The 14,042-nt window shown below is 48.2% G+C and overlaps 1 protein-coding gene across 2 annotated transcripts; it reads right to left on the minus strand.

Annotated features, from left to right (window-relative positions):
- Positions 1-211: 211 nt before the first annotated feature.
- On the minus strand, positions 212-11,764 carry LOC119855557 (tubulin alpha-3 chain-like). 2 transcript variants are annotated; one of them, XM_038401837.2, is made up of 4 exons: positions 11,716-11,764; positions 2,536-2,758; positions 2,006-2,154; positions 212-1,405 (listed from the first exon to the last, which is right to left on the minus strand). In XM_038401837.2, the coding sequence occupies exons 1-4, from the start codon at positions 11,716-11,718 to the stop codon at positions 428-430; spliced, it is 1,353 nt and encodes a 450-aa protein (XP_038257765.1). In that variant the 5' UTR covers positions 11,719-11,764; the 3' UTR covers positions 212-427. The 2 variants fall into 2 exon arrangements, with proteins under 2 accessions (XP_038257765.1, XP_038257758.1); XM_038401830.2 differs by lacking the exon at positions 11,716-11,764 and having other exon boundaries at positions 2,536-2,764.
- Between the last annotated feature and the right edge of the window lie 2,278 nt (positions 11,765-14,042).

The following is a 14,042-nucleotide window of genomic DNA, read 5'->3' on the forward strand; positions in this document are numbered from 1 at the left end:
TGAACAAAGCTGAAGATTGCAAAGTATCTCACTTAGCATAGAAGATGGATGCTAGGTGAAGACCAGTGAGTTCATGTTAGCAAGTATTGCAGCCTATCTCCAATACAACCAGATCACACCACTAGCAAGTTACATATCTGCTTGTTCAAAATGCTAGAGAACTGGAAGCACTACATCCCGTTGACTCTTAACCAAAGACCAAGGGGACATGTTTGCTGTTCAGAGGTTTATTTTCAGTTTCTAGGCTCAGTCTCTTGCCTAGGACAGAATCCACAAAATATATTATAGTTACTTCATCCAGCACAGAGAGGGGACATCTCTGGATTGGTGTTCCATATATATGGAACACTTTCTCCAGTGATTAGGGGGATATCAAGGGGACGCCAGCTGTTTTGTTAAGATCTACTTTTTAGTAGCCATGCAAAGTTTAATATTCATCATCACCTTCCTCCAACTCCTCAGCAGAGTCCCTGCCAACTTCCTCATAGTCCTTCTCGAGAGCAGCCAGGTCCTCCCTGGCTTCGGAGAACTCCCCCTCCTCCATCCCCTCCCCCACATACCAATGCACAAAGGCCCGTTTTGCGTACATCAGGTCAAACTTGTGATCCAGCCGGGCCCAGGCTTCTGCAATAGCTGTGGTGTTGCTCAGCATGCAGACGGCCCGCTGCACTTGAGCCAGGTCTCCCCCCGGCACCACTGTGGGGGGCTGGTAATTGATGCCCACCTTAAATCCAGTTGGACACCAGTCCACAAACTGGATGGACCTCCTGGTTTTGATGGCTGCTATAGCTGCATTCACATCCTTGGGCACCACATCCCCCCGGTACAGCAGGCAGCAAGCCATGTATTTGCCTCGGCGAGGGTCACATTTCACCATCTGGTTGGAGAACTCAAAGCAAGCGTTGGTGATTTCAGGCACCGAGAGCTGCTCGTGGTAGGCTTTCTCTGCTGAGACTATGGGCGCATAGGTAGTGAGGGGGAAGTGTATGCGGGGATAAGGCACCAAGTTAGTTTGGAATTCAGTGAGATCCACGTTCAAGGCACCATCAAACCTCAGGGAAGCAGTGATGGACGACACTATCTGGGCTATCAGCCTGTTCAAGTTGTGGTAGGAGGGACGCTCGATATTGAGATTCCGGTTGCAGATGTCGTAAATGGCCTCGTTGTCCACCATGAAAGAACAGTCCGAGTGCTCCAGCGTGGTGTGGGTGGTCAGGATGGAATTGTAGGGTTCCACCACCGCAGTGGAGACCCGTGGGGCAGGGTACACCGAGAACTCCAGCTTGGACTTCTTGCTGTACTCTACTGACAGGCGCTCCATCAAGAGGGACGTGAATCCAGAGCCTGTGCCTCCTCCAAAGCTGTGGAAGACCAGGAACCCTTGAAGGCCACTGCACTGGTCAGCCTGCACAAAGTCAGAGGACATTGAACTAGTGTTGGTCACGCTACTCACAATAAACCCCTACACAACAATCACATGCAAGTGAGATACAAAAAGAAAAGGAGTACTTGTGGCACCTTAGAGACTAACAAATTTATTAGAGCATAAGCTTTCGTGAGCTACAGCTCACTTCATCGGATACAATTATTCCTCGACTGTCAGCCAGCGGTAGGCTTTCAAGCTATCTAGCCCATGAGAGGCTGGTGCTTGACAGCACTAAATCTGCTCTTGAATGAACAGCTGTCTTTCAGTAAGATTACCAGTGCTAGAGGAGTATTTGAGAAGTGCCCACATGGAGTTCTATTTCTAGGCTAACTACAGGAAGAGCAAGTCAAGGCTTCACCTCCTTATACCAGGAATGATTGGCTCTGTATTTAGCTTACCTCAGCCAACACAGAGACAATGAGGGGAGCATGGTATGAAGAAAATCCCTGGACTGAAGTTCTACCCACTCCCCAACACTCCTGTTAAGTCCCTCATCCCTTTCACCAGCATTATTCCCATCTGGGGTGCAGCCCCTTTAACTTCTAAAGGGAAAAAAGGAAGAGGAGTTTACCCACTTACCATTTTACGAGTCCTATCAACCACAGGATCTATGATTTCCTTCCCAATTGTGTAGTGGCCACGGGCATAGTTGTTGGCAGCATCCTCCTTGCCACTGATCAGCTGCTCAGGGTGGAACAGGGAGCGGTAGGTCCCAGTTCGGATCTCATCTGTAAGGAAGGAGAGGGTCATGAACACCTTCAGGGCCTCAGCTTCAGAGCTGTGATTTAGTCGAAGTTTTATTGTAGAGCATGTTCCAGGGCCTCTGTCGAATCCACACTCGGTCAACAGCAAGGCACTAAAGCCCAGATCCACAAGGTATTGGGCTCCTAATTTCCATGGAAACCAACAGAAGTTAGGAGACTAAACAGCTTTGTGGATCTGGGCTCAAAGACAGAATTATCACCAAACGCTGGGTTATCTGCGGTAAGAGCGCCCTGTTAGAAGCCACTGAGAAGTGGAGAGGGTGGTTGTGTTTTCCCCTCTTCCCAGCAGGTCAGTGATTGAAACTCAAAGAAGAGATCTGGTCGAGGCAGATTCCAGTGTCTTACCAATGACTGTGGGTTCCAGGTCTATGAACAGTGCTCTGGGCACATGCTTCCCCGACCCAGTCTCACTGAAGAAGGTCCCAAAGGAAGAATCAGCTTGCCCCAAGGACTTCTCCAAACAGATGATTCCATTTGGCTGGATCCCATGCTCCAGACAGTACAGCTCCCAGCAGGCATTGCCCATCTGCACGCCAGCCTGGCCAATGTGGACAGAAATACACTCCCGCTGCATGGGGAAGAGGCACACAAAGAAGTTGCATCCATGAAACTGTGGCTTTCCTGTCTGGTTCAGTCAGTGTTTCATGCCTAGAAACAGGGAGCCAGTCACTCTACTTCCATCCCCGCTCAGAGCTGCAGTGGGAATCAAAAGCAACTTGGGCATGGGGAGGTTCATCCATCACTTCTGGGAGATGTGAATAAATTGACCAATGGGCTCAATTTCCAGCTGTTAAACTACAGCCTTGTCTTATGTGCACAGCCCTGTTAAGGCAACATTAAATCAGGATCACCAGATCCAGAGACAAGCAGGGTTTTAGCTGGGTTACTGGACAGAGCTACCATCCAGGCTACCTTAAGACTGCGAGCCAGGTCTAACCATTGTTCTCCAACAGCAATTGGGCCAGGCCCAAAGGCTAGAAGGTGATTTAAGGCAGTTTTCTTATTTCTAGAAAGGTACATGTATGATTCAGTGCAGTCAGAGCTGCTAGCGTGGAAAAACTCTGGGCCTTACTGTTTGAAGGGCAAAGGGGATTCCACTATCGAAGATCTGGTTGGGGCAACATGCCTAAGACTTGCCCATTTTCGGGATTGGGCTGCAAGATGAAGGCAGAGCATCCAGAGTCTTGGCCAGCTTCAGCCCTGATGACACCGTGCAATGTTTTAAATACACATCATTTTATTGCAGCACGAGAGACACCAGTCGCTGATCTGGAGCCCAGTCAGAGCACTGTTATCCGAGCAGCCAATCTCTCGGTTACGAAACTAAAAGCATCATCTGAGTCCTGCTCCTTGTGGGTATTGAGATTCTTCTTCAAACTGGTGGGGGCGGGGGAATTAAGTTTACTATTGCGAGTCCTGCAGAGCCAATAGTTCTGGAAGAGAAATTAACTTCTTCCTGCCATAATGAGAATCAACAAATCTAGTTCTTCCCTCTGTTACCTACTGTATATGGAGACCTATTGCAGGGTATGAACATGAGGAGGCAGACTTGGTGTGGAAGCTTTAACTATGCATTAAAGTTCAGGATATGAAACTGCAACTTTAGGGAACCATCAATGGAACAATGTCGTGGTGGGAGTCTGCTATAGACCACCGGACCAGGAGGATGAGGTTTTCTTCTGGCAACTAACGGAAGGTACTAGATCACAGGCCCTGGTTCTTATGGGGAAACTTCAATCACCCTGATATCAGCTGAGAGAGCAATACAGCGGTGCACAGACAATCCAGAAGTTTTTAGGAAGTATAGGGGACAATTTCGTGGTGCAAGTGCTGGAGGAACCAACTAGGGGAAGAGCTCTTCTTGACCTGCTGCTCACAAACCAGGAAGAATTAGTAGGGGAAGCAAAAAGTTGATGGGAACCTGGGAGACAGTGACCATGAGACGGTCAAGTTCAGGATCCTGACACAAGGAGAGCAGCAGAATATGGACCCTGGACTTCAGAAAAAGCAGACTGAATCCCTCAGGGAACTGATGGGCAGGATCCCCTGGGAGAACATGAGGGGGAGAGGAGTCCAGGAGAGTTGGCTGTATTTTAAGGAATCCTTATTGAGGTTACAGGGACAAGGCATCATGATGTGTAGAAAGAATAGTAAATATGGCAGGCGACCAGCTTGGCTTAACAGTGAAATCCTTGCTGATCTTAAACACAAAAAAGAACCTTATAAGACGTGGAAGATTGGACAAATGACCAGGGAAGAGTATAAAAATATTGCTCGGGCATGCAGGAGTGAAATCAGAAAGGCCAAATCTGGAGTTGCAACTAGCAAGAGATGTTAAGAGTAACAAGAAGGGTTTCTTCAGGTATGTTAGCAACAAGAAGAAAGTCAAGGAAAGCGTGGGCCCCTTACTGAATGGGGGAGGCAACCTAGTGACAGATGATGTGGAAAAAGCTAGTGTACTCCATGCTTCTTTTGCCTCTGTCTCACGAACAAGGTCAGCTCCCAGACTACTGCACTGGGCAGCACAGCATGGGGAGGAGGTGACCAGCCCTCTGTGGAGAAAGAAGTGGTTCAGGACTATTTAGAAAAACTGGACGAGCACAAGTCCGTGGGGCTGGATGCGCTGCATCCGAGAGTGCTAAAGGAGTTGGCGGATGTGATTGCAGAGCCATTGGTCATTTACCTTTGAAAACTCTGAAGATTGGGGGAGGTCCTGGATGACTGGAAAAAGGCTAAATGTAGGGCCCATCTTTAAGAAAGGGAAGGAGCCAGATCCAGGGAACTACAGGCCAGTCAGTCTCACCTCAGGCCCTGGAAATATCATGGAGCAGGTCCTCAAGGAATCAATTCTGAAACACTTGGAGAGGAAAGTGATCAGGAACAGTCAGCATGGATTCACCAAGGGCAAGTCATGCCTGACTAATCTAATTGCCTTCTACAACGAGATAACAGGCTCTGTGGATGAGGGGAAAGCAATGCACGTGTTGTTCCTTGACTTTAGCAACGGTTTGACATGGTCTCCCACAGTATTCTTGCCAGCAAGTTAAAGAAGTATCAGCTGGATGAATGGACTATAAGGTGGATAGAAAGCTGGCTAGATCATCAGGCTCAACCGGTAGTAATCAATGTCTCCATGTCTAGTTGGCAGCCAGTATCAAGTGGAGTGCCCCAAGAGTCTGTCCTAGGGCCAGTTTTGTTCAATATCTTCGTAAATGATCTGGAGGATGGTACGGATTGCACCCTCAGCAAGTTTGCAGATGACACTAAACTGGGAGGAGAGGTAGATACGCTGGAGGGTAGGGATAGGATACAGAGGGACCTAGACAAATTAGAGGATTGGGCCAAAAGAAATCTGATGAGGTTCAACAAGGACAAGTGCAGAGTCCTGCACTTAGGACGGAAGAATCCCATGCACTGCTACAGACTAGGGACCGAATGGCTAGGCAGCAGTTCTTGGCAACAAGGACATACTGTTGACCTAGGGGTTACATTGGACAAGAAGCTGGATATTAGTCCTTTTCTGCAGAAGGCCAATGGCATTTTGGAATGTACAAGTAGGGTCATTGCCAGCAGATCGAGGAACGTGATTGTTCCCCACTATTAGACATTGAGGAGGCCTCATCTGGAGTACTGTGTCCAGTTTTGGGCCCTACACTACAAGAACGATGTGGAAAAATTGGAAAACATCCAGTGGAGGGCAACAAGAGTTATTATGGGACTGGAACACATGATTTACGAGGAGAGGCTGAGGGAACTGGGATTGTTTAGTCTGCAGAAGAGAAGAATGAGGGGGGATTTGATAGCTGCTTTCAAACTACCTGAAAGGGGGTTCCAAAGAGGATGGATCTAGACTGTTCTCAGTGGCAGCAGATGACAGAACGAGGAGTAATGGTCTCAAGTTGCAGTGGGGGGGGGGGGGTTAGATTGGATATTAGGAAAAACTTTCACTAGGAGGGTGGTGAAACACTGGAATGCGTTACCTAGGGAGATGGTGGACTCTCCTTCCTTTGAAGTTTAAGGTCAGGCTTGACAAAGCCCTGGCTGGGATGATTCAGTTGGGGATTGGTCCTGCTTTGAGCAAGGGCTTGAACTAGAGGTCCCTTCCAACCCTGATATTCTATGAAGCCTTCCTGCAGCTCTGCTGGCTAAGAGGGACTGAGGTTATGTTGGTACAACTTATGTTGCTCTGGGATGTGAGTAAGCCACCTCTGAGCAACATAAGTTACACCTACTTAAGTGCCAGAGTGGGCAGCACTATGTCAGTGGGAGAGCTTCTCTCTCCCACATATCTACTGCTGCTCATTGTGGGGGTAGATGAATTAATCTGACGAGAGCTCTCTTCCGGCAGCTTAGAGTGGCTGTGCTAGAGAGAGTTTACAGCAGCTGCATGGCAATAAGCTTTGTAGCATAGCCATAGCCTCAGTCTGCTCAGTGTTAAGGACATCTTGAAGTGAGGGAAAACAAGCAGTGCCTTGTCACAGGAGCCTACCATCAACCCAGACTTGGATGCCTTTATGTTTAAGGTAGATCAGACAACTTCTCCCTTCAGGGGGATGGGGATCAAGCTATTTACTTGCTTGCTTAAAATTCAGTTTTTATTCCTTTTCCAATTTAGGGAAATATTCAGATGAGAATTGGCTCTATAGGCATGTAGACAGTTTAGATTCAATAGAGAAATTTACACAGGACTAGAACAGGGAAGACAGGATGGGTTGAAGAGGATTATAAGGGAGAATAGGAATGGAAAGAACTTGCAGCCAGAGGGAACAGGGGAGAGACTGGAGAATAGCACTGTCACCAGGAAAAGGCAGGTCTATGTGATTGGGGACTCTTTAATGAGAATAGACAGGCCTGTAACCAGAGCTGATCCAGAGAATAGAAGGGTGTGCTGTCTTCCGGGTGCTAAGATACAGGATGTAGACCTGAGTTTGAAAAGGATCCTAAAGGGAGCAGGAAAGAATCCCCTAATTATTCTTCATGTGGGAACAAAAGATATGGCTAGATTCTCTCTGGAAAGTATTAAGGGAGACTATGCTAGGCTAGGGAAGACGCTTCAGGAAATTGAGGCTCAGGTGATCTTTAGTGGGATTCTGCCTGTTCCTAGAGAAGGGCAACAAAGGTGTGACAAGATTATGACTATCAACAGATGGCTTAGGCAGTGGTGCTATAAGGAGGGCTTTGGGATGTATGGCCACTGGAAGGCATTCATGGACAGAGGACAATTCTCTCGGGATGAACTTCATCTGAGTAGGGAAGGAAATAGACTTCTAAGATGGAGGCTGGCACAACTGATTAAGAGAGCTTTAAACTAGGAATTTGGGGGAGATGTTCAGGTAATCTCCACACTGGCTTTTAGCGTTGAAAGGGAAGACAACGAAGTAAGAAAGGATACAGCTGTGGGTAGGAGAATGTATACAAGGAGGAAGGGCAGTGTGGATACCAGTCTAATAGGTTATACTGGCTGTAAAATGACCGTGCCTAATAGGGTACAAAACGTGAGCGAGGCCAAACAGCAAAAATTAAGATGTTTATACACCAATGCAAGGAGCCTAGGTAACAAAATGGAGGAACTAGAGCTACTGGTGCAGGAAGTGAAACCAGATATTATAGTGATAACAAACATGGTGGAATAGTAGTCATGACTGGACTACAGGTATTGAAGGGTATGTGCTGTTTAGGAAAGACAGAAATAAAGGTAAAGGTGGTGGAGTAGCATTGTATATCAATGATGAGGTAGAATGTAAAGAAATAAGAAGTAATGCAATGGATAAGACAGAGTGCATTTGGGCAAAAATTACATTGGGGAAGAAAACTAGTAGAGCCTCCCCTACGATAGTGCTTGGGGTGTGCTATAGACCACCGGGATCTAATTTGGATATGGATAGAGCCCTTTTTAATGTTTTTAATAAAGTAAATACTAATGGAAACTGTGTGCTCATGGGAGACTAACTTCCCAGATATAGACTGGAGGACCAGTGCTAGTAATAATAGGGCTCAGATTTTCCTAGATGCGATAGCTGATGGATTCCTTCATCAAAGTAGTTGCTGAACTGACTAGAGGGGATGCCATTTTAAATTTAAATTTAGCAAGAATTTTTAATGAATCTGTAAACTCAGGAGTTGTACCGTATGATTAGCAATTCTCCAATATAGTTCCTATTTTTAAGAAAGGAAAAAAAAATGTAATCCGGGTAACTACAGGTCTGTTAGTTTGACATCTGTAGTATGCAAGGTCCTGGAAAAAATTTTGAAGGAGAAAGTAGTTAAGGACATTGAAATCAATGGTAAATGGGACAAAATACAACATGGGTTTGGCATGATCTACCTTTTGTAAAACAACCTGGTCTGCTTTTTTGAGAAAGTAACAGATTTTTTAGACAAAGGAAACACAGTAGATTAATTTACCTAGACTTCAGTAAGGTGTTTGATACCATGCCACATGGGGAATTAGTTAAATTGGAAAAGATGGGGATCAATATGAACATTGAAAGATGGATAAGGAATTGGTTAAAGGGGAGACTACAACAGGTCCTACTGAAATGTGAACTGTCAGGCTGGAGGGAGGTTACTAGTGGAGTTCCTCAGGGATCAGTTTTGGGACCAATCTTATTTAATCTTTTTATTACTGATCTCGGCACAAAAAGTGGGAGTTTGCCAATAAAGTTTGCAGATGATACAAAGCTGGGAGGTATTGCCAATTCAGAGAAGGATTGGGATATCATACAGGAGGATCTGGTTGACCTTGTAAACTGGAGTAATAGTAATAGGATGAAATTTAATAGTGAGAAGTGTAAGGTTATGCATTTAGGGATTAATAAAAATTTTAGTTATAAGTTGGGGATGCATCAATTAGAAGTAACGGAAGAGGAGAAGGACCTTGGAGTATTGGTTGATCATAGGATGACCATGAGCCGCCAGTGTGATATGGCTGTGAGAAAAGCTAATGCGGTCTTGGGATGCATCAGGAGAGGCATTTCCAGTAGGGATAAGGAGGTTTTAGTACCGTTATACAAGGCACTAGTGAGACCTCACCTAGAATACTGTGTGCAGTTCTGGTCTCCCATGTTTAAAAAGGATGAATTCAAACTGGAACAGGTACAGAGAAGGGCTACTCGGATGATCTGAGGAATGGAAAACTTGTCTTATGAAAGGAGACTCAAGGAGCTTGGCTTGTTTAGCCTAACTAAAAGAAGGTTGAGGGGAGATATGATTGCTCTCTCTAAATATATCAGAGGGATAAATACAGGAGAGGGAGAGGAATTATTTGAGCTCAGTTCCAATGGGTATAAACTGGCCACCAGGAAGTTTAGACTAGAAATTTAGATGAAGGTTTCTAGCCATCAGAGGAGTGAAGTTTTGGAATAGCCTTCCAAGGGAAGCAGTGGGGGCAAAAGATCTATCTGGCTTTAAGATTAAACTCAATAAGTTTATGGAGGAGATGGTATGATGGGATAATGTGATTTTGGTAAGTAATTGATCTTTAAATATTCAGGATAAATAGGCCTAATCCCCCGAGATAGGATATTAGATGGGTGGGATCCGAGTTAACCAGGAAAGAATTTTCTGTAGTATCTGGCTGGTGAAATCTTGCCCATATACTCAGGGTTTAGCTGATTGCCATATTTGGAGTTGGGAAGGAATTTTCCTCCAGGGCAGATTGGAAGAGGCCTTCCTCTGTAGCATGGGGTATGGGTCACTTGAGGGAGGATTTTCTGCTCCTTGAAGTCTTTAAACCACAATTTGAGGACTTCAATAGCTCAGACATAGGTGAGGTTTTTCGTAGGAGTGGGTAGGAGAGATTCTGTGGCCTGCATTGTGCAGGAGGTCAGACTAGATGATCAGAAGGGTCTCTTCTGATCTTGGTATCTATGAGGCATCAGTAATTGGGGCTTGTCACTCCAGACAAACTAGGAGATCTATCAGCTCCATAATGCAGAGTCAGAAGGATCACCACAGCTATAATGTGGGCTGATCAGAGCAGGGGCTGGTCTAGTAAGTGCCAGGCATATTAATGGTATTCTAACTACTTAGTTTCTTATACTAGAAATAGACTGAACACAAGATTAAGAGTCAGGAACTCAATTCTAAGGCCAGAAAGGACCACTGTGATCCTCTACTCTGACCTCCTAGCTAGTACAGGGCATAAAACTTCCCCAAAGTCATTCCTAAACCAGGTCCTGAGAATGCTTCATTATTCCCCATTTCACAGGAAGGGACTCGCTTAAAGTCATCCAGCAGGCCTGTGGCAGAGCCAGGAATAGAATTCAGGTCTCAAGTCCCAGACCAGTGCTCTATCCCCTAGGCCACAGTTTCGCAAGCTTCATTGCACCACAACCCCCTTCTGGCAGCAAAAACTACTAGAAGACCCAAGGGAGGGGGACCAAAGCCAGAGCCCCCTGTCCTGCAGGACACTGAAGCTTGATTGCTTCAGCCCTGGGTGGTTGGGGCTTTGACTTGGGGCTCAGGGCTAAGCCCCAACAAGTTTAATGACAGCCCTGGTGACCCCATTAAAACAGGATCCCAACCCACAGTTTGAGAACTGCTGCACTAAGACACACTACCTGTAGCTACACCATTTAATTCCAGCTTGACTACTAAGAACCTGCCTGAGTTAATCCTACTTTCACTGTCATACACTTGCCTCTCTCTCTGTAAGGCAGGAACATGCACCTCCCTCAGAATGGGGCTGGTTAGTTAATATTTGTGCAGAATTTCACAATCCTGAAGTAGACAGCTCAGTTAATAGACCTATGTACAGTCATAGCACCCTATCCACAGGGAAGCATTAAGGCAGGATAGGGCTACCAGTCATTACTCCCCCGTTAGAGCCCAGCCTCCCAAGTGTTGTCCTACATACACGCCCTGCTCCACACAGCGAACAACCCAGTTTGCAAGTGTTAAACTAAGCTGGTTGCTAGTCAGTCCATAGCTATCCCAGTTTAAGGAAACACTAGCACAGAGACCCACTCATTGGGCTAGGAGGTTTTTACTGCTGACTTCAATTAAATCAGAATCAATCCCTTTTGATAACAGAAGTACCAGCCCCTTAGTCCACCATAGACCAGATCTTCCTAGAGATCAGTCCCATTCAGGCATCAAGTTAAGCAGCTAAGTTTCCAAGCGGTCCTAACTGAGCTCTTTGGAAAATTCCACCCCCCGCAGTGCTCCAGTTAGTGGTCTTGCAGGAGTATCTAGGAGCCTGACCTCACAGGCCAAACCCACCTTGCACTAGTTGTTGTGCAAACACAGAACAAACAAACAAACAAACAAACAGGTCCCTGCCCCCAGGAGATCACAATACTTAGACTGTCATTTCAGCAATCCTGAAATAAGTGCTAAGCTTTATTTAGCTACTGGAATAGGAGCAGAGTTCTTTTGGGGCAGGAGATAAAGGGCTTTAACAGCAGCTGTAGGTCCCCAGAAAACCCACCCCTGGTTTTACCAATAAGAGCAACCAAAGGAAAAGCTCCATGGGGATTCATTCACTTCCACTCCAGCATTGCAACCCCCAGATCACAAACTCACCATGCCAGTAACCTAGCTCTCCCAGCTCTACACAAAACACCTTGCAATCAGCCTAGCCCCCTCCCAGCTCACTTATAGCCCCCCTCTGCAAACAATCACAGCTGTGCAGAGGCAAGGGATGTGTCTTAAAAGGATAGAGCTCATTTTCTAACCCATTGGTAACAGCATGTGGCTTGGTAGGGGTGCTACAGAGAAAGTCCTAAGACAATAGGGCTGCCGGCTGTATAGCTGCTGGCGTGTTCCCAACTGGGGTGGAAGGATAGGATTTAACACCCAGTCTTCAATCATAATAACAAGGAGTTACTTCACCTCAAATTCTCCAGCATGCTGCTGTCATTGTTACTATTATTTCCACTGCGGTTGCTCCTGGTGCCTCCGTGGTGTTGCTGAGCTATCTGTGTGTCTGTCTGAGGTACTCCTAGGGCACCCATTATCATAGTGTCTGAGGGCCTCACGCTCGTTAATGTGTTTATCCTCATGCCCCCCCTGGGAGGCAGGGCAGTGTTATTATCCCCACTGTACGGGTGGGGAACTGAGGCACAGCGAGGCTCAGGCTTAGGGTTTTACCTGGACAGTCTGGGTTTTGGCTTCTGTGTCTGGGCACCATTTAGGGTTGCCAGGTGCCTGGTTTTTGGGGACCCTGGCAACCCTAAAGGGTACCCGAACCAAATGTCCGGTTACTGCTGGGTGGGTGGAGGCGCTGGGTCATGAACCCACGCCAGCCCCTGCCTCCTACCTGCAGGCAAGCTCTGGACACAGTCCAGTGAGCCACGCGGAGAGGAGGGCAGAGGAGTGAGCGGTGGGAGCATGGCCTTGGGGAAGAGGGAAAAGAGGGGGTGGGGCCTGGGGAAGAGGCAGAGATGGCAGTGGGGACTCGAGGGAAGAGGTGGAGGAGGGGCGGGTCCTGGGGGGAAGAGGCAGGGCAGGGCGTGGGGGTTGGGGGGAAGAGGAGGAGGAGGGGCCGGACTTTGGGGGAAGAGGCAGGGCAGGGCGTGGGGGTTGGGGGGAAGAGGTGGAGGAGGGCCCGGACCTTGGGGGAAGAGGCAGGGCAAGGCGTGGGGGTTGGGGGGAAGAGATGGAGGAGGGGCCGGACCTTGGGGGAAGAGGCTGAACAGGGCATGGGGGTTGGGGGGAAGAGGTGGAGGAGGGGCAGGACCTTGGGGGAAGAGGCAGGGCAGGGCGTGGGGGTTGGGGGGAAGAGGTGGAGGAGGGGCCGGACTTTGGGGGAAGAGGCTGGACAGGGCGCGGGGTCTCAACGGTCCAGTTACCAAAAATTAGAAGGGTGGCAAGGCTACTAAGGCTCAGTTCCACAAAGGTATTTAGGCTCCTAGGTATTTAGGCCTTAATCTGGGCCCAAGGCCTGGTGCAGAAGGAGTTGGGTGTGGGGATGCTGAGCATTGCTTTTAGGCACCTAGAAAGACCCCGCAATCCGCGCAGACTGAGTTAGGCACCAGGCTCTGCACGAAATGCTCAGGGAGGGAGAGGGGCCTTTGAATGCAGCACGCTAGGCAGGAAGCCACCTAAGCCAGCTAACGGGAGACGCTGACCGGTCTCTAAGTGACTACGTCTGGGCTGCAGGGAGGTGCCTGTCTCGGCTAGGGCTTCACAGCCGGGAGCCCTCTTTGGAGTTAGGCGCCTCTGCAAGACGTTGGGGGAGGGGTCAAAGGCGGAGCTCCCTGATCACTTTTAGCCCAGTGGTTTGGGTACTCACCTGGGACGTGGGAGACCCCCCCCAGTTCAAGCCCCTCTCCACCTGAGGAGGAGAAGGGATTTGATCTGGGCTCTCCAACCGCTCAGGTGCGACCTCTGACCACTGGGCTACGGGGTATGCTGTTGCAGGGCTCCTCAATCTCTCCTGTTGTAGCTGTTCCACTGTGGACCAATAATTAAAGAGTCCTTGGAGCAGCGGGCCTGGACCCCTGGGTCTCCCACCGCCTGGATGAGAGCTCGAACCCTTGGGCTATAGAGCCATTCCCACTCGCTTTTCCCTCTCCCCCAAATGACTCTTTCATTAGTTATCCACAGGGCAACAGCTTGTAGAGGAGAGGCTGCAGGAGCCCCACGTCTGAGTATCCATAGCCCCGTGGGCAGTGAATTCTCAAGCCAAGGGCCCCTGGAGGAAAGCTCTCCACCAGCAGCCCCCGCTCTTTTATCCCCGGGGTCTCCAGGTCCCTCCATTGCTTGCAAGTGCAGCAGTAACACACAGGCAGTGGGGTGGGCCCTAATCCTGCAAGCGACATCAGTGGAGTGCTGTGTGGGCTCTGAGGTCGACTTGCATGGATCCTTGTTGGAGACAATGGAGCCCCCGGGTGTCTGTCCACATGGAG

Source organism: Dermochelys coriacea, chromosome 1, assembly GCF_009764565.3.
Source record: "Dermochelys coriacea isolate rDerCor1 chromosome 1, rDerCor1.pri.v4, whole genome shotgun sequence".
Taxonomy (NCBI): Eukaryota; Metazoa; Chordata; order Testudines; family Dermochelyidae; genus Dermochelys; species Dermochelys coriacea.